A 23,340-nucleotide genomic window follows, 5' to 3' on the forward strand; every position below is an offset into this window, starting at 1 on the left:
GACACAAAAAAAGAGGTGTTATAAGTTTGTCGCCGATGTATGTCTGTCTGTCTGTCCATGACATTGTAGTTCTTAAACGGATGGACCAATATGCGGTTTTTTTACGTGAAAGCGATAATTGCGATGGTTCTTAGCTACGTTTGATAAATATTGGTTCAATCGTTTTAAAGACATTGAACTTTGAAATGTATTTTTCGACTTCTCTAAGTCGGTAAGGTTAATACAGTTAAACAAAGGACTCAACAGTTCAATCACGTGATTCTTTAACTGACTCATTCCGGTAACGCCCAAGTAATTCGGTTAAGGAAACCGATCGCGAAACTTCATGAAAACAATTAGTTACGACACGATGAAATTGATCATTGTAACATACAGATAATTACCATCAACTGTCTCGGGATTGAATTTATGTAACTGCACTCAATTAGTATCTAGTCATTGCCTAACTCACCTATAAAATTGAATTTATATTAAAGTAAAGGCGTTGCTGAAACAAGAGCTCGTTGATATTTTAAGCGGGAAGTTTTCAATGGGAAAATGTTGGTGGACAAAAAATAGAATATATATTTTTTTTTAATAAAAGGATTTTGTATGTAACCTAGTTAAGAGGGCAAACATTGCAAATATCGTTTAGTATCAAATTATATGTAGATTTAATGCTAATAAGTGTATGTAAGTACTAAAATAAATTGCAATATCTTTCGTTTCAATTAGAAGTTAAAAAGACTGTAGTTAAGTTTTATGAGGTTTCAAAGTAACGAATTAATGAAATAATGATATTAGGTTTAGCCGAGTTTTCATAACAATTTAAAATTTGCAAACTAGTTTCAGTCATATACAGTTCAACCAGAATGTTAATATCGCCCAAGGCTCGTCGGTTTTCTTCGTTTTCCTGAAGATTCAAGTGAGAAAGAAAAAGAAAACCGATCTTTTGTTTCAAGTTACGAACGACATAAGCAAACTAGTTTAAATGTAAGAACGTGTGACAGGAAATTTGCAAATGTACTACAATATAAATAAGTCACATTGGATTTGAAATATCGACTGAGACAAAACAGTCACTCGGTCACTATAAATAAATACGTCAGTGTCGGTAACATATACTGCACTTCCAGCTTAGAGTATCTACTAAACGTGCTCTTTATTATTCAGTTCAATATCTGCATTTCTATAAAGTGCGATCGTTTCGTCGTTTAGTACATCACTGTCGCTATCTAGGACAGATTTAAAGACAACATAATAAAATAATATACTACTAAGATTATATTATGGATCATCCGGTCTATCTGTAAAGTACTCTACCAATGTAAAGTTTAGTAAATACTAAGTAAGTTCAGTATATTTTAATATTTTGAAGACGTCACAGTTCAAATAAAAGTCGCATGCGCGGAACAAAGTCTTAATTATAAGCTTACATCATTATTTCAAGAATGATGCAGCTGACATTTTTGTCTAAGAAATAAAAATACACTTAACACGTTCGCCGGCGGTACCCAGGATATGGAATGTATTGGAATGACAGTATTTTTTTTCATACAAAATGAAACTACGGCTAGAGCAGTGCTCAGCTTGTTATTACACGTTGTTTCGGCAGTAGTGCAACAGTTGTTGTACATCACATGACAGTAAAAAATTGCTACGTATCAATGCCAGGGTTTTGCTCAGGAAGCATCGTACTGTCTTATAGGCAATTGCGAATAAATACCTACTGCGTTAGCCGTACTGTCATATAACGTGGTTCGTATTTTACGGTAAGTTTGTAATAGGTAGGTACATCACTCATGCTAACCTAAATAAAACTCTAAAAGTGATTGTTGGCAAACCGTAAAATAGGCTTCGCATCCTATCCGAGCTCTACTAAATTCTAGAAGCAATAAATTCTAAAGTAATTCTGCATTGCCTAAGATGGCTCGGCTTCCCGTGGTAATAATTTATAGTGTAATCCAGGACCAGCGTGGAGGACCTAGCATAAACGCGTTTATCACGGACAAAGTACACGTCCCTTACTAACATTAGTATTTAGAAAGAGACGTTTTGTTATGTCCAAAACAAAGCCTAACATAGGCCCCTGTTCGACAGTTACCGTGACATGTAGTGATCCTATTGCCGTGAGATGTCGTAACGTCCTAGCATTCTGCTAGTGTAATGTTGCAATTATTTGAATGTCCTGTTAATATACGCTGTACGACGAAAGGTTTGTGTTGTTGTTTGTATTTTGCTGTTAATTAAAGGCGGCGCTTATATACGCCTTAGAAATAGATATTACACGGCTATATTTACGTACCAATTGTATCGTTGAAGATTTAACTAGAAGATGTGTATAAATATAAGTTTACCTACACGTTAGATATGCCTTTCAAAAAGATTATATGTCTGAAAAAACTACGTTTATGTTTATGTTTATTCTTTTTAGGGATCCGTTCACGAAATTTTAATTTTGTTAGAGTCAAGCGTCTCATCGCTCTACAAGCTAAACCGTTGGCTGGAAAAAACTGAAATAGTATTAATAATAATCGTAAACGTATACAGTACATTATAACCAATTTAAAAGGAAGACTATTACCAACCGACTATTACTGAAAAGGTTGTTTTGGTAAATAATATAGTCCATCAAAATTTAATACTGAAAATTCACCGCAACTTATTGGTATCGGCCGGCTGTATTTTTAATTAGTAATTGTAGGAAAGTAATTACAATACTGTTACCATGCAGACTTGATTAACTTGTTTATTTTTGTCCTACACTGGTTGCAAAGCCGACTATTTGACTCCACAATTTGACGTTTGTCAAATTCGCGCTCCACTTTGTGTCAAGTGAATAATTGGTCGATTTGCGAACTTAATTATAATTACCAACATACGTGTGCTAACTAACATAGCAGGCAAGTCTGTTGAAATAATTTATGTGGCCCATTGTTAGGTTGATAAGTAATTTATTATTCATATCAGCTATTAATAACAACTCGTTGGCTTAACGTGTGAAGTTCAATCACTAGCTTCTGTCGAAGGTAGTTACAGTCATCTGTATTAATAATCTGCCACAGGCAGAGCGTGCAAAATTATCTGACACGTCCTACTGGCCTTAGAAATAGAGTCGTATCAGATATTTGTGCACGCTTTGTAGTGTCAGATATTAATGCTGGTGACTGTATAACGTACCTACGTAGTACTACTTAAATATTAAGTCTTTATATAATTACCACAAAGGACTCCTTGAACAGAGGAGTTAAGAGTCATAATTATTTAGCTATGAAATAACAAAACCTAGCGGATGATGCCGCAAAAATAAGAATAGTATATATGGTGCCACCACAGTTGAGGTTACGCACACAAGAACATGTCATGTAATGACAGCGGGATTTTGACATTCACTCATTCATTTCATTCATTCTCCTTTTATGCAATCAGTTATTCATGTAGTTGTGTGTGTAATCATTCACTTCAATTCTCGTGGCACTATCTATAAAACTGCTTTTATTGGTAGATGCAAGAGCACAGTTAAGCTCTTTGCCTTTTCAAATGTATTTGACTACAAAATGCTATTTAATTTAAACACGACGTCCTCAATATTCCAATATAGTTAAATGTTCCGTTTTTTGGACATTATCACGTTAAAACAACTACGATGTTAGCACAAGATGTTAGACGTTAGTACAATAGCCAGCGTCCGAGTTGTGTCATAGTGTCGCAACGAGTGCGTTCACACTTGATTTGGTTTCGCTGCACGCGTGCGCGGGAGTTGAAGCATGTTCACTGCATGTATTTTGCATTCCGTGACAAGATAGCAATCTTATCTTTCTCACTATTCCACACTTTAGTCAAATTATTTTGAATACGCTTGCAATATAGCAAGAAATACGGCTTTCGAGAATTCCTTAACTGTTTTGAAAAACAGAGTTTCAAATGCAGCTAATTTACGCACCGTGAAAGAAAATGGGCGTTGAAAAGATATTTTTTCATTCTTCTATAAAGTACTAAAGTTTTAATTCAAGAAAGCCCATGAAAAGCTGAACTCGTATTACTTCATTTTTACCCGACTGCCCGAAGGAGGGTTATGTTTTTCGAGCGTATGTATGTATGTATGTATGTGGGTATGTATGTCCCTATATGTGTTAAATTTAATGTTTTTTACTATTTTGCCGGAGCCTCGATTGCAGACACACTTATCGCATTTTTGTTCTTTCTTAAGCAAGGTCTACACGAAGCCAGTAACACTGGCGCCAGTCCCCAGACAAGTCACTGGCTTGAAAAATAGACCGGCGCTCTATTCCCGTCAGTATTTAAGTGAAACTGGCAGCCAACTCTGGCTTCGTCTAAACATTCCTTAAGGCTGTCAGGACACAAGCAATAAGTAATAAAACCGGCCAAGAGCGTGTCGTTCACGCCCAGGATAGGGTTCCGTAGCCATTACGAAAAAATTAAATAATATTTTTCCAAGGATTTCGTATTGGTGTACTGAATCTTTCAAGTTTAGGTATATTTTATACCTTAGGCTGCTATTTACTCTTAAACTACTAATAATTCTCAAGCAATCTTAGCCGCTATAATTTTCCTTGTAAATTTGATATATTTACTACCATTCTGAATTACCGCTCGATGTCAATGAAAATTTGCATTTGAAAGTTGAATATTTCGCAAACAGATCACTGAATAGAAAAATTGTCTTAGCAACCCCCCAATGGTTTTAAAAGACTTATCCAACGATACCCCACAATATAGGGTTAGTTGAGATAAAAAAATCACCCCCACTTTACTTCTATGGGAGGTACCCTAAAAATTTTTTTTTACTTTTTTTTATTGTATCACTGTCGGCGTGATTGATATGTATATTCATGTCAAATTACAGCTTTCTAGTACTAACGGTCTCTGAGCTTACCCGCGGACAGACAGACGGACAGACATGGCGAAACTATAAGGGTTCCTAGTTGATTACGGAACCCTAAAAATCAGTATTATAATGGCCGTACGTATAGCAATAATAAGTACGAAGGCGTTGCCTTGTTCTAATCGTCCTTGTCAGTAGGTATGTAGGGCCGGAGATTCGCTCGGGCGAGGCTGACGGCATGTCGGTGTGATTCAGTTTTTTATCATGCAATTGGCTTGGAAAACATTTTTGGGCCTTTCCTTATAAATGGCGATTTAATGCACAATTAATAATTAGATACGTTAGCAAAGGTTTTGATAGATTGTCTAATTATGCGATCTGTTCACTAAAAACAGGAATAGAAAAGTTACGAATGATATAGAGTCCCATGAGAAATTAATGTTTGATAATGATTATAACTAGGGGAATGCGTGGTTTTGTAAGAAAATACTTATTTTATGTAAAAAAAATTTTTGCATTTTATTAAATGATATTGTAACGGATACTAACTAACGTCTTAAATCGAGTTTAGCTCGACATGTTTCGGGCTAATTCGTAACCCTTCTTCATAGGAGCACGCGACTGGGCAGCTGCCGCAACAATATAATTTATATCATTATCCGTTACAATATCATTTAATATGAGTGAGTCTCACGTAGTTTCATGTTTTTGCATTTTTGACATAATTTCTGCAACATACTTGCCACTCGAACTAATACTATACAACTGTTGTTTTTTCTCATAAACCTACGACATTTTTAGTTTTACTACTCTAAACATACTATTCATATATCTATACGCAAACTAACGGCACTAACATTAACATCGATACAATCTCCAGCAGATTTAAATCGCAAGCTTTGATCGATATTACAATCTATATTGTTTTCAATGTGTATGAAATGCGTTGCGTTAGCGGAAAGCGGTAGCCAGGAGTAATGTCCAGTCCAACAGTTGTGGTTTGAACAGTGGCATTGCGAGATACTGCACAATTACACGCCTTACCTTGCTTGCTCTATACTTATGTGTGCCTGTATAAAGTGAAATGTTGAACTTGTAGAAGGCATTGAATGCAAGCTTGATTTTAACGTCGCGGTATGTTATAAAAGGTACACAGACCGGTCTGCATAACTACGAGAAGTGCTACAGTATCATTATTTACAACAATGGTTTCTTTTAAAGTTTTATTTTTGGTTTATGTGTAGGTAATAATAATTTGCATAAATGTGAATTACATAATTTAATGACAGAAAAGAAAGGCCTAAGCATAGATTTAGCGCACAGATTACACTAAAAACTTATGAAAGGAGCCCTGATACTTTCGATATTGACAGACAACTCGCAATCAATAGTAATTTTACTATTTAGCATTCGCTCAGTTACATTAAAATATATTGATAAAATACAGGATAATTGGTTATATGTTTGGTGTTTGTGAAGAACGTGGAGTTTATTTGCAGAAAGAGTCACGTACTATGCCAAAATCGTCAGTTATCGAGATATTGATGTTTTTAAAAAATATGACAAAAAATTACAATTTTTAGAGAGATAGATTGTGAGAAAAGTTATATTTATGTATTCAACTGAGGAAAAAAATTACGTATATTATATCAAAATCTGCCTTCTAGATTTGATCCTCGAGCCAACCGTCTCGCGACAGTTTACCATCTTTATTACTAAAGATTACCTTTTCAATATGTACAATGTGTATACGTAGCAGCACTGCTGATAGAATTCATAGTCTGCGCATAGTTGTTGTTGCAGTTCGGTTTTATCATTCGCACAGTTTCATCAATACCTTGCTAAACTTCCCAGACTGCGTTAAACTTGATGCCTACCTTGCGCTGGCCATGTTGAATATTGAAGGGTTTCCTAACATTGCTTGCTCCATAAATTGACTAGTACTGTACTCGTATTATATTAATTATGAAATGTTGTGAGCTAGCTTTAAAGAGACAGGTGGGTACTGGATAATCAACGCCTTAGTATTTAAATATAGTTTATTAAGGTAGATTGATTTTATTTCAACGTTAATTGCTAATATTTATTCTATAGCACGCTAGGTTCGGTTTTAAAAGTAGCTATCTACCTTTTCATACCATGTAATACCTTATTATATTTCTTAAAAGATCTAGCAAATTTAGACTAGATAAACTATGTACTTATAAGCCTACTGATACTTAGTAGTTTTGGAAAACCATTTCCATTATAATGTTAAGTATAAAGATTTAAAATAAAATACGTAGTTTCAGGTGTTGCCTAGGTAGTTTTCCATACATAGACAATTAGGTAAGTGCCGTAATGCAATCAACGGCGAATCAATATGAGAGTTCGTTTGTATATTTGTCGTTCTGTTAGTTAAATTACTGCAGAAATTCTAATGAAATTTTACATGCACGAGTAAATAAAAAGGAGACGACGGTCCTAGTATACTTTATCTTCACGGAAAATTAAACAGATATAGAAATGTCACGTTAAATAGTTCATTATTGTATTAGTTGAAGTATTCCAATGTGGGTAGAATCTTATTGATACAAACGCTATATACGACTATAAGTGCGAAAATGAAATGTAGATCACAATCTGATTAACATAACTAAGTGAAGTGAACTGCGTGCGCGGCGCAGACGGGCGTTCTGTCCACTCCGTAGCCATTAGGTATGGTTTGTTACGAAATAACTAGGTAGTAGGTAGTGTTAATTAATCACGTGATTTAACTATCTCCATTTCGCAAATGAAATACTTAGTTTCACCCACACAACTAATAACTAGAGAAATAGTAATGTCAACCGAGCCAACAGCGAAAGCCATAAAATATTTTTATTTTCCCAGCTAACTAGCTATCGAAGCGCTACTAGAGTTAATTTCTCAGAAATCAGTTGTTGCAGATTTTAATGTAATTTTATATGCAGATAGTTGGATCTCTGGTATAATAGTCTCTAAACGGTTCACGCGAGAGCAGGCTCGAGTATTGTTTACTATTGTAGTAAAATATCCTTACTAATGATAAATGCGAAAGTAACTCGGGCAGTCTGTCTGTTAGCTCTTCATGCTTAAACCGCTGAACTGATTTAGATGAATTTACGGATACGGATTTTGATGCCCTGAGAAGGACATCATCAACATCCCAGCCTATTTTACGTCCCACTGCTGGGCATAGGCCGAATGAGAGGGCTTCGGCCGTAGTTCCCACGCGGGCCCAGTGCGGATTGGGAAATTCGCACATACCATTGAATTACTTCACAGGTGTGTGCAGGTATCCTCACGATGTTTTCCTTCACCGTAACGCTCGTGGTAAATTTCAAATATATAATTTCGCACATGGATTTCGAAAAAATCAGAGATGCGGGTTGGGGTTTGAACCCACGAATTTCTGCATGCGAGGCGATTGGTCAAACCACTAGGTCACCACGGCTTTTTAAGAAGGACATACAAAATATTTCTCCTGATAAACCAATACTTCGATGGAGTCGCAGGTAGCAGTTATTAATACATTATGCAGAAACCGCCGGTCTGTATTCACACATGTGTCAGCTGGACAGGGGTTCATACGAATGCCGAGCAGACCTCAGTCGAGGTCGGTCCAAGTTCAGGCACTTGTTTCGGTCCAAACCAGATACCAACTATGTGAACAGGTTAGGTTACATAACGTTTCCGCGGTTTCACTCGCATGTGAAACTTATCGGACGTATTGTTGGTAAAATGTGTTTTTTAGTGTGATGTAGCGTAGTATTACATTGTTTCATGAAAGAGCGGGTTGAATAGATGAAGTTCTGCTTCGCTGAAGAGCACCGCGTGTGCAACGTGGACTCGTATGCTTTGGGTTTTTAATTAGTAATTACGGTTTGGTTTTTAGGTTTGGGACTTTTGTAGGGTCTTTTTGCTGTCAGATTGAAAGTTGATAGTATCATCAAATAGTCAGATCTGTAATCCCTTGGAGTTGGAGATATTAAAGAACTAAATTTCTCATTTTATGATTAAAAGGCACTCCCATGGTACAAATACCATGGGGAAATCAAGTACTTTCCATTGACTTAGAATAACGTATTATTTTATTTTAAACAGCAGTTTGGGAGTCTCTTGGTGTAGTTGGCGCACTTGGCACGTATAAACAAATTCAGATTCCGATTTTTTTTTGTTTCTTACAAATAGTAAATGTAATTTGTACTGAACCCTCAGTGCGCAAGTCCGCCTCGCGTTTCGCTGTTTTTCGAATTCAAACACAAATCAGAAATTTAGAAGCAATGTTTACAAACCTAATTGTTCTCGCTTTTAATAATTTTTAATCCTACTTAAGTGATTGTTGCTATGTTGGTAACTGTTAAGGCCAGTACAGACGGAACGCATTCCAACTGGAACGTAACTGCCAACTGCGGACTGCCAATATCTTTGTCTTTACAGTTCCATTGCAGTCGGAACAACTGCACACTGACTGCTATAAAAATGTATGAGCGCAGCAGGGATTACGTACTAATGTATGGGCAAAAAACTTTTCCCAAAGTATCACATCCCAAAATATTTTACTCAAATTATCATTTGGCAAAAAATCATATGCAACAATCATAAACAACTTACCGCAATTTTACAGTAACTTAGTAATTTTTTTTTGGCAAATTATTGTTTCAAAAATAATTAATTAGTCATGTTTCATATAACCAAGTATTATTTAGTCAAATGTATCGTGGCATAAAGCACTGTTCCCAAAATATGGCATGGCATAATAACCTACTTTTCTGATGGCAGTTCGTTTCTGTGGGGGACGCAGTTCTAACCTAACCTCGAGATTCGTTTGGGAAATGAAACTACTGCGATAAGTTTTTTGGGAAGTGAAATTTGGCGAAAAATATTTTGCCGAAACGGCAGTCAGTAGGTACACCGCGCAGCAGTCGACAGTTGCGGTTACGTTGCAGTTGGAATGCAGTCCCGTACTGGCCCATAAATTTATTATTGAAAGTGTATGTCTATAGAGCAAGGCCGCAGAAGACCACCAGCTGTGATTAATACAGTAACAATTCGATTGATTTGGTTATGCGATTGATTCGATCGATTATCGTACGTTTTGGTAACGCACAATTAAAATACAAGCAGTAGTTAAACATCACGCAAAATGAACGCCTTGTGCGACTTTTATTACGGAGTTAATATAATGCCAGGCCATACATTTTTGTTGTCAACTGTATTATATCCAAAAACGGTTAAATTACAAAATGATTGTTCGAGCTTATTGTTCAACTAGTTCAGAAAGTTTATAGAAATGTAATTTTCTACTTTGCTGTTCAAGCATATGCTTTTATCTGTTACTTTACTACATGAAATCATCTAGCTTCACGGCTAAAACTGGGCACCACATCGATATTCGAGCATGTTCAAATGTAAGCAAATAGAAAGAAAACTTTTAACAGACCGACTGACTGACAAATCCGTAGTAGAGCCAGTACAATCAACGTTCGGCTTAAACGTGCTTAACCATGAGTTAGAATCGAACCAGTGGCCGTCCGATGATAATTGAGCGCTACCAACCAGTGACACCCTCAACACCTTAACATAAAATACATTGAATCACCGTGGTACCTTTTCTTAATAAACATCATAACGACACGCCAGTGTCTGCGAAAGAAGTCATTATTGTTCTATAATCTGTTATTCCCTTAAGGACTTCTATAGTTTATGTATAGAGTGGCTGTCTATGCCTCTCTCCCTCTCTACTCTCACCTCGTTATAAGAGTCGGTGTGATTCTGTATAATTAACTATGTTAATAAATTAATATCAAGTCTGAGGTGTTTAATTTCAATTATAAAACATGGCGCAGTCGTCGTCGAAGAAATAAATTGTATATAAAAGAAGTTACCGTGAAGATTAAAGTGTAAGAAAAGTATTGAAAATTTAAACTGGCCAAAATGGCGGAGGGCTTAGTCAAATTGCCACCAAATTTTTATGAATATAAATAATTATGAAAAAAGGTTCGACGGTGGGTCATGATTCCATTTGTTCAACTGTACAAGTAATTTCGCCGAAACACAACAGAGCAGGATCCGAATGATCCTGGCATAACGTCCTATGATCCACGACGACGCGAAACCTCGAGCGCAAACTAATAGCCATTGAATGTGTGCCTGCATACAATTTCAGTTACGAATCGTGTCTGTTTATATCTTTGAATTGTGATAATGACTTTATGCCCTGTTACGTGTAATCACTAATCACCGTATCCAGTTAAGTTAACGCCCAGTTAACTTGATAGGCCATTAGTTAAACCAACGCCGTGAACTTTTGTTTAATGTTCTTTCATCAGCTCTACATTCACAATAACGAGGTTATCTGACATCGTCCTTGTTATCACAGATCAGTGTTACCAATTAATTATTAGAGAATGTATTTATAACTGATTTTAAAAAAAGAACCCATATTCCGAATATTGAGTACGTCGGTTTTTTTTCCTGATTTAATTTGGGCCACCATGGAACCTTTTCTAAGGAAAAGTCATTACGACTTTCCTGGTTAATTAATACGATGTCTCTATGACGTTTACTGTGAAATGGTTTCATGGTGGCCAATGAATTAAAGTCCTTGACCGTACATGGTAATATTGACATACTAGATGAAAACCCGGCTTCGCTCGGGTAAAATGTAGACTCATAATAATATGTTTAATTTTTTTTTTGCCAGTGTAAACACTGTCGTACTTATCGAAAAATCTGACGTATATTCCCAGCCTTAATATTATCACAAACGTACTTTCACAGCTAACCTAAGTACTGATACTCAGTATTTCACTAGTAGATATTTCTCCTAAATCTTATTTGCCCAAATAACTATGATGTCTCTGTCTCATAATCAAAGAAATTAGACGTAAAGGGCCACATATACGGTACGATTCGTCTGTACGATAGATCTGATGAAAATCGACGAATCGTACCGTGTGTGGGGCCCTTAAGAGGTCACAAGTGAGAACGAAATGCAAACCTGTGACACCTGTGACACGTGATGACGTGACACCTATTAGTCTAAGCGTGACACTAACGCCACTTTGATGTGATGACATTGACATTTTTACTTCGCAACGCCATTATATACTTAGTAATTTATTCAAGTTTATATTCGAATTTTCCGCCTACAAGTTGTCGACTCGGATCGGACCTTTGTTAATTGTGTTTCTTTATTTATTTTTGTAAAATAATAAGTTTACTCACATAAATAATTATGCAAATTTCTATGAATAACCTGTTCTTTTCTTTGTCTAGGCGATCGTGTTGTGCGCGTGCGTCGCGCTTACCGCCGCGCAGTTCGGGCTTGACTATGGTCTCGACTACAGCGACAACTTCGCGCCGACCAACTTTGGGGGTCCTCTGCTAAACACGCTCTCAGCAGCTGGCGCCAGAGACCCCAGAGCTAACACAGGTACATTAAATGGTATACAATTGAACCTCAATAACTACTGCTTCATGCGTGGTTTCAGCGTTGGCAGACGCTTTAGCATAACCGCTACAAAACTGTTGCTATATCTATAGCTTTACTACTAATTGGAGTAAGTATATGGTGCAGGTAGAGAGCAAAGGAGACAATAGAGTCGTTTATAACTTTTTTTTAATTTACCCTTAAATTTGTATTAGGTTGTCATGTACCCCTTGAAACAAATACGAGAACAGTGCGGCTTTACGTCGCATTTATAGTATACCCACTGTGTTGGTAGCGTATTTTTGTTATCCTTCATGAAACACAGTTTTACCATTTTACCGGTAACTAACTACCCCGCAAGTTCGAAACCAATCCAAAGCCGAGTTTAGATTTGCAAGAAAAATCGTGTAAGTTGCATTACATTGCGGTGCCCGATTGACCATTACAAACTCGTTGGCTTTACGGCCTCGAAATGTAATGCAACTTGCACGATTTTTCTTGTAAGTCTAAACTCGGCTTAACTGACGATCGACATGTATTTTGATGTCTCCCCGCCTTCGAAGTGACTAGAAGGAAAGAAGGAAAAATATTAACACCAAACTCTTTCTTTCTTTAACTATTTATTGTATGAGCGATTATTAGCAGTAGGAGACGTATAGGTACACAGTGAACGCCTTCATACGTGTGTGCCTCTGCTTAACTAGATTTGAAACCGTTGGTAGTGACTAAATATTTGCATTTATGGCTTGCTAATATAAACACAGTCCTTTGCGACAGTAATGGTTTTTACCTCATTTCAAAGGCTCGACGTTGTTACCACGGCCATGGTCACAGTTGATGATGTCAACAACTGACACAGCAGTCATAATGATAAAATATCTGGGCGACCGAGCTCCGCTCGGGCTAAAACTCGATACCAAGCGTTTTCCCAGAGTTAAGACCAAGCTAGATCGATTTTTCATCCCCGAAAACCCCTAAATACTCGTACCAAATTTCATCGAAATCGTTGGAGCCAATTCCGAGATCCCCGAAATATATAATATATATTTATATATATACAAGAATTGCTCGTTAAAAGGTATTAGATAGATAGATGTATGTCCAAGAATACAACCCTTATATAGTACGTATATAAAGTAAATACTTGTATTTGTTTAAAATATTTATGTGATAGCTTATGAAAACGATTTCTGTGAGCACCGCGAATACTTACTCTATTCGCGCATATTCTTACTTATTTCATAACACCCGCAACTATATCGTTTCAAGTTTCAAAATTTAAATATCTATCGAAATTCCATATCTAACGAACGTCAACATAAAACCGCTTTAAGTGACAAGTTTGACCAAGTGCTTTGCATGTAATGTTAAAGGGATTGGCGGTGTTGGTATCGGATCGGAAAACTACTGAGCGGTTAAACAGATTTTTTTTTATTTCCCAATAGCCTAACCTTAGTAGTCATTGGTCCTGGCTATATGAAACTAGAAGTCCCACGGGTTCCTATCCCGATAAAAAACAGACATTTGCATAATCAATAAGAACGTTTGTTTTTCAGTCAACAAGATTGTAATGAGCATTCAAAATTCAAATTCAAATTCAAATTCATTTATTTATTTCGTCAGCATAGGTATAGTTAGGTGACAAACAAACAAGAGAATTTAAGCAAATACGTGTTTATCTACATATAGTAGTTTTGCTTAATTTGGGGCATTCAATTGTGTAAATTGTAAAATGATATTAACTTATTGTATATTTGTTTATTATTATTAGCAGTTGAAAGGTGACTATGGATGTAACACTGTGTATGTACCTGTACTGTACTACCTAACCTATGTTCTTGACGAGAATAAGTTGGAAATAGAGACAGCTTTTTTTTCTTGTTTAAAGAAATAAACTTTGCGTAACTAAGTTAAAAGCAGCATGACCTGACATGTAACGACATTGGTGACCACTTAACCAATAGCCCCAGAAGTAAACTTTTACTGCCACTTTAATGGCACATTACGCAGCGCTGTTTTCCTAAAATAATGATTGATTACTTTCTTAGCAGTGTTTTATAAACCTACCCACATTATTACATCAATATAACGTGAAGATGTAGCTTATCTTGATCGCTAATCTCCTGCCTGAATCCTAACTTCGTAGATGGTCATTAGAACTTATTTAATTTATGAATTTAAACACCAGCTGTGGCTAAAGGTTTTTCATTAGTCTACGGCCCTAGATTCATTCTTTGTCTTTCCACGGTAATGTAGACGCACAAGGATTTAAACGGCATTCTTAAGTGAAGACCAACTAAGCGTTGAAACATCATTTCTTAGAGATGGTTTGTACAAAGGTACAAAATTACATACTAATGACCGGATTATTGACGACCGGATGGCTAAGTGGTTAGAGAACCTGACTACAAAGCTTGAGGTCCTGGGTTCGAATCCCGGCCGGGGCAGATATTTGTGTGAATAACACGAATGTTTGTTCTCGGGTCTTGGATGTTTAATATGTATTTAAGTATGTATTTATCTATATAAGTATGTTTATCCGTTGCCTAGTATCCATAGTACAAGCTTTGCTTAGTTTGGGACTAGGTCAATTGGTGTCAAGTGTCCCATGATATTTATTTATTTATTTATGTATTTAATGGTAATGGCAAGGGGCCTTGTTAGTGGACGGGTGTTACGTGCCCATAACTCCCGTGCAAGGGAGCGCGCAATATGCGCTTTATCCTCGTGTGCCACGAACGTTCTTATAGATTATACTATTGTGTAGCTTATAACATTCTGCATCACATGGTGTAAATGACAGAAAAGCGTTTTTTTTTAGATAGCGCCTTTCGGCTTAGGAGGGCAGTGTAGTTGACCCCGACTTAAGAACGTCCGATAATTCTTTAATTTTATTTTATTGTGAACTTAACATTTACCTCATTATCACGGTAGTAAATGTCACAATTGAAACAGTGTAATAATGAGCGTAGCTTAGCTTAGTTGTCGTGACATTTTCTTATCTTCGCACTTTGTCTTAAGCGGCTGTTAAGGTTTAAACAATCATTCAAACGCAGTAAATAGAATGACGTAAATAGCCCTTATCAAGAATAAGATTGCTTCAATGAATTGTTATGAATTGAACAATTTGTTTGTTTATTTTATTTGAAATGTACTAAAAACTAAAGCAGCAACGGGTTTCACGAAAAGAGAAGGATGAATAGAGAAACTATTTGCTGAACTAGAATAACTGTATAAGAAAGGAACCCTTTATTTTATGTAATAATGCAGTTTACCTCATTCTTCTTGCTATGTAGCCCGTGTAGCCTCGGAAAGAAGCATTTTCACTACTTAAAAAGTTTTCGCAGTAGAGCCTACACCTTATACAAGGTGTTAAGTAAATAACTGAAAACCAGAAAGTAGTTTGCTCAGAATCGAGAGTACAATCGATTACACTATGTTTTAAATTAGGTTGTGTTTGTGTTTTTAAATCCTTTTGTTATTGTGCCCAGTGTAAAAGGTACGACTGCAACAGGCGCTAATTAAATATTTTAGCGAGGTTGCATACTATTTCGATAATCGACTGGCCGGTTTGCTGCCACTGTGTGATTTTCATCTAAAAACATCAAAGCGCAACTGAAAAATACAAACCGTGAGTGTAGAGTTAGAAATGAAGTAGAATTACTGACTTAGCAAAAAACACGAATATCTTTTAAAATAATTAAAGTATTCAAAAGTAAATTCAATCAACTAACTTAAAATGAAAAAATATGTTTGTTGTGTCTGAGATTCTCAGTTATTTAATTAAAAACTTGTGTATTTCCAAACTTAACTCTGAACTTAAAGAGGTTTTTAGGACACACGAATGAATAAAAGTTTTGTGCTCAAGAGCAACTCCGCCAGCCTAACGTACTAATGTAGCGGAATTAGTAGGTATTCATTAAAATAAATCAATGTCTCTGAGTTCTGCAGTGAGAGCTATAGCAGGGATTGCCAAAGAACCGCCAAGTAATAGTGTTTCAATTAAGACGGTGCCCCTGTTATGAAAACAATCACACTCCGATGTTTATCAAGACAACATTACAAAATGTAATTTTAGTCATTACATGAGCTAAGCGTTAGTTTCTACACCGATTAAGGTGACTTGACTGGAATTTAGGATTTCATTGAGGACTAGTGATTAAGCTATAATTATTGTTAGATGTGGGAAGATTGACTACCACAAACGTTTTTGCTGCTGGTCTTGTACTTGGTAAAGCTTGAAACACACAGAAAGCGGTTGTAATATTTGAGCTAACATGAAAGTTAGCACGGCGTGACGTCATGGCCCCCTTCCGAACATTGACGCGCTTCATCTTTGTCATTATCACAAGCTTTTCCTTATCTTGCCCTGTTGGTTTATTTTTATTTATTTGTTTAGGTCAAATCTTGGAAGCTAAATTTGACCCAGTTTCAGTAGTCCGATTGACTTGAAATTTGGTATACTTATGTAAATCTGGTGACAATACAACAATCTGGTAGTGACATCCTGCTGGCCCTGCCAGGATCGTCTCCCCCGCACCGAACTCCTCGACGGTTTATAGCATAGACTTGAAATTTGGTACGGAAATGAAGTTTGGATGAAAATGCAAAAAGTAGTCAGCAAAAAAGCTTGTATTAAAAATGAAATTTTTAACAGAAATTTATTTGTTTGATTGACGAAAGGATTTTCTGATAATTTAACTGACGTACTAAATTGTTTTTTTTTTTACCCATTTTTTATTATAATTATCATTTAAAAATGACTTTCAACGTATCGATACAAGTAAAGTATTTTTTCCTAATATCAATAAAATGAAAGGCCTAAATCGACACGGTGAAAGGGTTTGTGGTTCTCATGGTCAATGACAATATTTGTAGCCAGACAGGACAAAGTTACTAAGCGCTACAGTTATTTTGAGTCAAGCGTCGTAAAACATTTTTACTTTAATCCTATTATGATAATCCATACTAATATTATAAATGCGAAAGTGTGTGTTTGTATGTTTGTCCGTCTTTCACGTCGAAACGGAGTGACGGATCGACATAATTTTTGGAATATCATATTAGATAGTTTATGGGCCAGAGAGTGACATAGGCTACTTTTTATCCCGGAAAAATGCTTAGTTCCCGAGGGAACAGCGCGCGATAACCGAATCCCAGTAATAATATAAATGCGAAAGTTTGTGACATGTGTGTGTCACATTGGCGTGCATTGATACTTTGCGGTGCAGCAGCGCAGAGGCAGACGCAGAGGGTCTACTACGAAATTCGAAAATCGAAGTTCGTGTAGTACCGTCCCTCACACTCACGCAACACTCACGTATTAAATAATATAAGCGATACGAAGTTCGAATTATGCACTTCGTAGTACCTATAGGCTCAGCACTAGTGCTGCCGACCCTGCTGCCTACTCAATGCACGTCATAATGTGTATGTATGTTTGTTACTCTTTGACGCTAAAAACGCTGAACGGATTTCGCTAAAATTTGGTTTTTAGATAGCTGAAGATCTGGAATAACACATAGGCTAAATGTTAGCAAGTTACAATAATTAACAAAATGGAATGTTAATAAAAATATCAGCGTCGGAATTTGCTAAATTAAAAGATTTTTTATTTATGTAACTTATTACATTTTGATGCCACATAAAGCTATCCGTGAATGTTTCCGACTACTGTTAAAACTGGCCAGCGAGCAAGTGGGTCTCCTGATGGTAAGAGAACTAACTACCGTGTAGATAGATAGATAGGTATCTAGACATGTAAATATTTATTAAGAAAAGTCGTGATCATATTTAGTTTATCAGCTGTCAAACGCCGAACTCATTGATTATATCGTCCTACGAAAGCAATTCTTAATCGCGGCTTGCCTAATGTGGTCGGTTGTGCTGTGATTTTATCAATAATAAAAGGAATGTTTCTAACAGCAAGTCGGCAAATGTAACAGATAAGACCAATCTCAGAGCGCCAAAGCACTGATGCGACGTGATGCTATTTTACAAGCTTTTATTTAGCTTGCCCTATTTATTTATTTATTTGGGTCAAATCCTAGAAGCTAAATTTGACCTATTCCAGTAGCTTGACTTGAAATTTGGCATACTTATGTAAATAATCTGGTGACAACACAATAATTTGGTAGTGACATCCTGGTGGTCCAGCCAGGATGGTCTCCGCAGGAAGGAACTTCTCAATGGTTAATGGCATCGATTTGAAATTTGGTACGGAAATGTAGTTTAGATGACGATGCAAGTACAATCAACAAAAAGTACCACTGAGCAAAAAAAAATTAAATTTTTAACATAAACTTATTACTCATATAAATTACAATGAAAATACTGGTAAAATTATTATAAAGACAACGTTTTGCCCTTCTCAGCAGCCCATGATACATGAAGGTCGACAGGAAGTCGTATAGGAAGGTGATAGAGGTTGTTTAAATTATTTTAAAGTTAGCTTACTTTTTCCGTTTACCGTTTTCAAAATAATTACGATTTGCATTTTTTTTATTATTTGATCTTTTCTTTAGACCATAAATGACACCCTAGCAACAAATTAAATCTATGTAAATGCATTCGGATAGTTACCTAATAAAAAAATTACTCATAAGGATAACAAGAAACAATATGTAAATAGTTGATTGCTACGGTCACATGAGGCCTACAAGGCAAAAAATACAGATTTACAGAATGATTCATATATTATAGATAATTAAAAAAGATGGACTAAAATAAGTATGCTTCTGAAAGGATCTTAATTGTCTCCCTCACCATCCCATTTATACAATATCTGCATCGACCTCCAAGACACCCTTATAAATTCCAGACACTTTATTCGTGGCCAAACACAAGGTCCACTATTGCTACGTCTGTTATTAATCTGTACAAGTTTCGTAACTATAATTAGGGGTACAGAATGCTTGTGCGACAAAGCAGTGGGAGGAAGCAGTGTACATTATACTCTGAGTTAATGACAGCTAATAACTAGCAGACATGCACACAATAAACTATAAAACATTGTTGGTAAATATTTTTATTACCTACCAAACAAAGGGCAAGCCCTTTTACTAGCCTTGCTGCAATAATTAAAAACGTCGATCTCCTTAAATATTTCACGTATCGACTTCGTGCGGCGACCTGTCGGTAAAAAACGCAGTGACATTATCTTATCATTCAATCAAATCGCTACGACAACAATATAGCTAGTGGAGTTTGACGACCGGATGGCCAAAGGGTATGAGAACCTGACTACGAAGCTTGACGTCCCGGGTTCGATTCCCGGCCGGGGCAGATATTTTTATGAATAATACGAATGTTTGTTCTCGGGTCTTGTATGTTCAATATGTATTTAAGTATGTATTTATCTATATAAGTATGTTTATCCGTTGCCTAGTATCCATAGTACAAGCTTGGCTTAGTTTGGGACTAGGTCAATTGGTGTGAAGTGTCCCATGATATTTATTTATTTATTATTTATTATTGTAAACATTACTGGAGTAGCCTGAAATACAAAATATGATGTACAAAGGCAAACATAACCTTTAAAGGGATCTCTTCTGTTAAAATTCTGAATGATTGACGATATCACAATCTAGAATAGGCACAAAGAAAACACTAACTTACTTCGTTTAATCAAGTCAAGTGTTTCTGATGGCCTATTGCTATATTTTTAGCAAGCCTGTATGCCTGTACTTGATATGCCCGAGAGTTCTTACTATCCATTTTAATTTAAACCATTAATTTGATAAGGCCTAAAAATCAATAAATGAGATGTTTAATATCCTAAACTAGATCGGCAGTTAAGTAAGATTAGAAATCTTCTAACAGGATATAATTAAATTAACTTCGATAAACTTGATCAATATTCAACGAGCGAGTATTGATGCTCGAGACGCAAGATATTTGTGTAGGGAAGTAAAGTTAGCTTGCACAACAATGTAAATTGGCTCTGCTTCACGATTTACTCAAGGGCCGATCTAGTTTAATAATGTTTAATTTCTATAGCCAAAATGAATATGAATCTCGAAGCGTATACAGCACGGCGCTTGATAAATGGAATCTACCTATTCCATGTACATTATCTTTAGCTTGGTTAAAGGTCTTTCCAAAAATACGTACTACAATGTGTTTTGTTTTCCGAACTTCTATACCTACTTACACTAATTTACCTTGCTGCGTTGAAACGCAAGGTATGTTAAAGTAAATTAGTGTAGTTCGTTAATATCGACATCAACTACAAAACTTAAATCTATCAATTGTTTTGTTTTCTGTCTGTAACTTTTTCCTATAGATGTTGTATAATTTTTATTAAATTCTCAAGAATTAAAAAAAAAATTCGATAACTAAGCGTCTTAAACCTGCAGTTAGTTTGTTATTTTGGAACTGTTGATTTTTTCTGTATTGGACAGGTCACAAAAAGTTTCAGACTAGTTATTCCAATTCTCACATAGCCATAAACATAACAGTAGAGCACTCATCGTTGTCCTCCAGATCTTAACTGATATCAAACCGGAGAAACTCGTGTAATGCAGTTTAATAAATGTTACTAAGTTAGATACATTTTCCTCTGAAATTATTAACCCAGAGCAACATGTCACTTTCCTGCACGCTCAGTTAGAGGGGTCAGGCTTTGGTAATGGCGGCCGATGCCCGCTCAGCCAGACGAAACAACGCAAGTGTGCCGTCCCTCAAAGTAAATTCAATTCGAATTAATTAACGTAGTGCAAACAGAAATATGATGCTCCAAATTTTAAGTGGGTTTTAGGGTATCCTTTTAGTGACATTTGTATTATTAAAAGCAGTTTGTTGGTTGATATTAACATTTTAGGAACGGGGCTTCTTAATACCGAATAATGCCTAAATGAGAAGTGATAGTTTCGACTTCAATCTAGATATCGGTAGAATCATCAATAGTATAGAAGTAGGTATGGGCAATAGTATTGTGTTTTAACAAATTATGCAGAAAGAGCTGCATTTTGCTAACAGTCTTCTTAATGGGTTACTTTTCACTCAACTGATTTTTTTATTGTTTTTAACAGTTTTTATTACACATTTTGCATATTGCATTAACGACCTTAAAATTTTCGTTTCAATGCCACGTGTTTTCTTTTTAATTTAAAATTGACCAGCGATAGATCTCTGTCACACCTGATAGTAAACGCAGATAAAGCCGATGATGTAGCGGTGTAGTTCAATAACAACCTATTTACTAAGGATTTGTATAGTTCTAAATTTTACTGGAAAACCAGAGGACTGAAGTTAAGTAATTGATTTCCTCACTAGACATCTTATTTAGAAGCGCTTTGTTTTATTTTGTCAAATTCGTTAACAAAATTTAATGGTGTTATTAAATGATAATTTCACAAGACGCTATCAGATCACAGTCGTATTTAATTGTTCCAGTGGAAGTTGTAATGCGTACGCGCAGCTTCGCTCTGTTTGCGTTTGACCAATGTCAGTGGTTTGGCAACGGCCATTCAAGGATGGTACTTCCTTACATCTTTAATTTATCGATTAGCAATCTAACTAATTTTCATTAAAAATATGAAGGAATATTTTTTGCCGTGAAATTTCTCCACATGATATTTCTGTTAGAAACCAAGATACAATTTTAGTTAGGTACAAAAATCAGACCCAGAAGAGATTTGTAGTATTAAATATATATTAATATGTAATGAGTCATTTTTAAACCATAAATAGGTTCCTTGCAGGTACGGAACCTTAAAAAGATGCATGTGTAGAAAAAAGTAGCTCTGTAACTTAGTTATTATCGCTTTCCAGGACAAGTTGGACCACGGTCATGGTCGTCCTAACCTGAAACAATGGAACAATTGATTAACTGTTTCAATTAAAAAAAATATTGATTTGGAGGTCTTTATCAATGACCTTATTAGCGTCTTGTGATGTGAGAGTGGGATCTGTGTGACATTGTCGATATGTATATATTAGGAGAAGGGTGGGTTTTGGCATGGAAATATACTAAAAATATGTATGAAAATATATATTGTTTTCTCAGTCCGCACACTTTTGACCGAGCGATTGGTCATCGTTTGAGGATCGGTAGCGAAGCGTCATGACGACTTTCTTGGGAAAATAGTGCGGTGGTTTACCTTTGCCTTCCGCATCGCAGAGCCCGGAGTTGCTAAATATTTCATTCCCGCATTCCCGTCGGTTACATTACTCTTGATAAGAACTACATAAGAGTAACGCTAGGTTCGATTCTGTTCACTCTTGTGTTCAGAAAAAAATGCAACATGTCATTAATACAACACAATAACAGCCTTATTTGCATGCGCTTGATTAAAGTTAGGTCCGTTATTAAATCAATTACGAATGACATTCAATTATTGCTTAATGCATTTCCAAATTGGTCGTGATTAAACCTAGCCAATGAACATTCAATAAGGCTGAAATAAATATTGTGAGTAGGTAGTAAATAGCCGGTTTTATTCTTTCACATAAGTAATGATTGAAAAAAAGTAATTGCTTAGGTTCTATACCTACATACCTATCCTGTATAATGTTCAAATATTTATGAGACATCGGGTTAGATAAAAAATAAATGCTTAGCGTCGTACTCATTAAATAACATTAACTTTGATCATTTCCTACAAAATATTTTTTAATATTTAGTGTTCATTATTGTAGTTGTTATCTAAGTTTTGATAATGAATAAGTAACTAGTGGGCTTGCGTATATGTATTGTTTGATGTGGAAGAGGAGGAGGGTGGGTTATGCATGATAACATATGCTTTGTAGCAGAGAAGTATGTAATTTAAATAATAATTAATATATAACTAAACTAACTACAACTACTTACTAATATCGCTGATTTTCGTGATGCGTGAACACTGAACTCTATGACAAATCTTTACTTCCACTGCTGTTAAATTTCAAAAGCATTTCCATTTAAAATTAACGCAAATAACTAAAGTGCAACGCCGCAGGACATCAGCTGTATTGAAGTGGTATAACATAATTACTGGCCACTTATAGCTCCATTAAAACATAACGTCTCATTTTATTTGAGATCAACGTCGAACAACTCTATAATTTAGCGTTCTGATAATTATACTCTGTACCAGTC

General features: G+C 35.9%; 1 protein-coding gene across 2 annotated transcripts in view; it reads left to right on the forward strand.

The window, feature by feature from the left end:
* LOC141432133 (uncharacterized) overlaps positions 1-23,340 on the forward strand; it is a 50,739-nt gene that overhangs the window by 14,798 nt on the left and 12,601 nt on the right. Inside the window, exon 3 of one of the 2 annotated variants that reach the window (XM_074093583.1) lies at positions 12,107-12,275. In XM_074093583.1, the coding sequence (XP_073949684.1) occupies positions 12,107-12,275 (169 nt within the window). The remainder of the gene's footprint in view (positions 1-12,106; positions 12,276-23,340) is intronic. The other variant, XM_074093584.1, reaches the window with a different exon arrangement.

Source organism: Choristoneura fumiferana, chromosome 10 (genome assembly GCF_025370935.1).
Source record: "Choristoneura fumiferana chromosome 10, NRCan_CFum_1, whole genome shotgun sequence".
NCBI lineage: Eukaryota > Metazoa > Arthropoda > Insecta > Lepidoptera > Tortricidae > Choristoneura > Choristoneura fumiferana.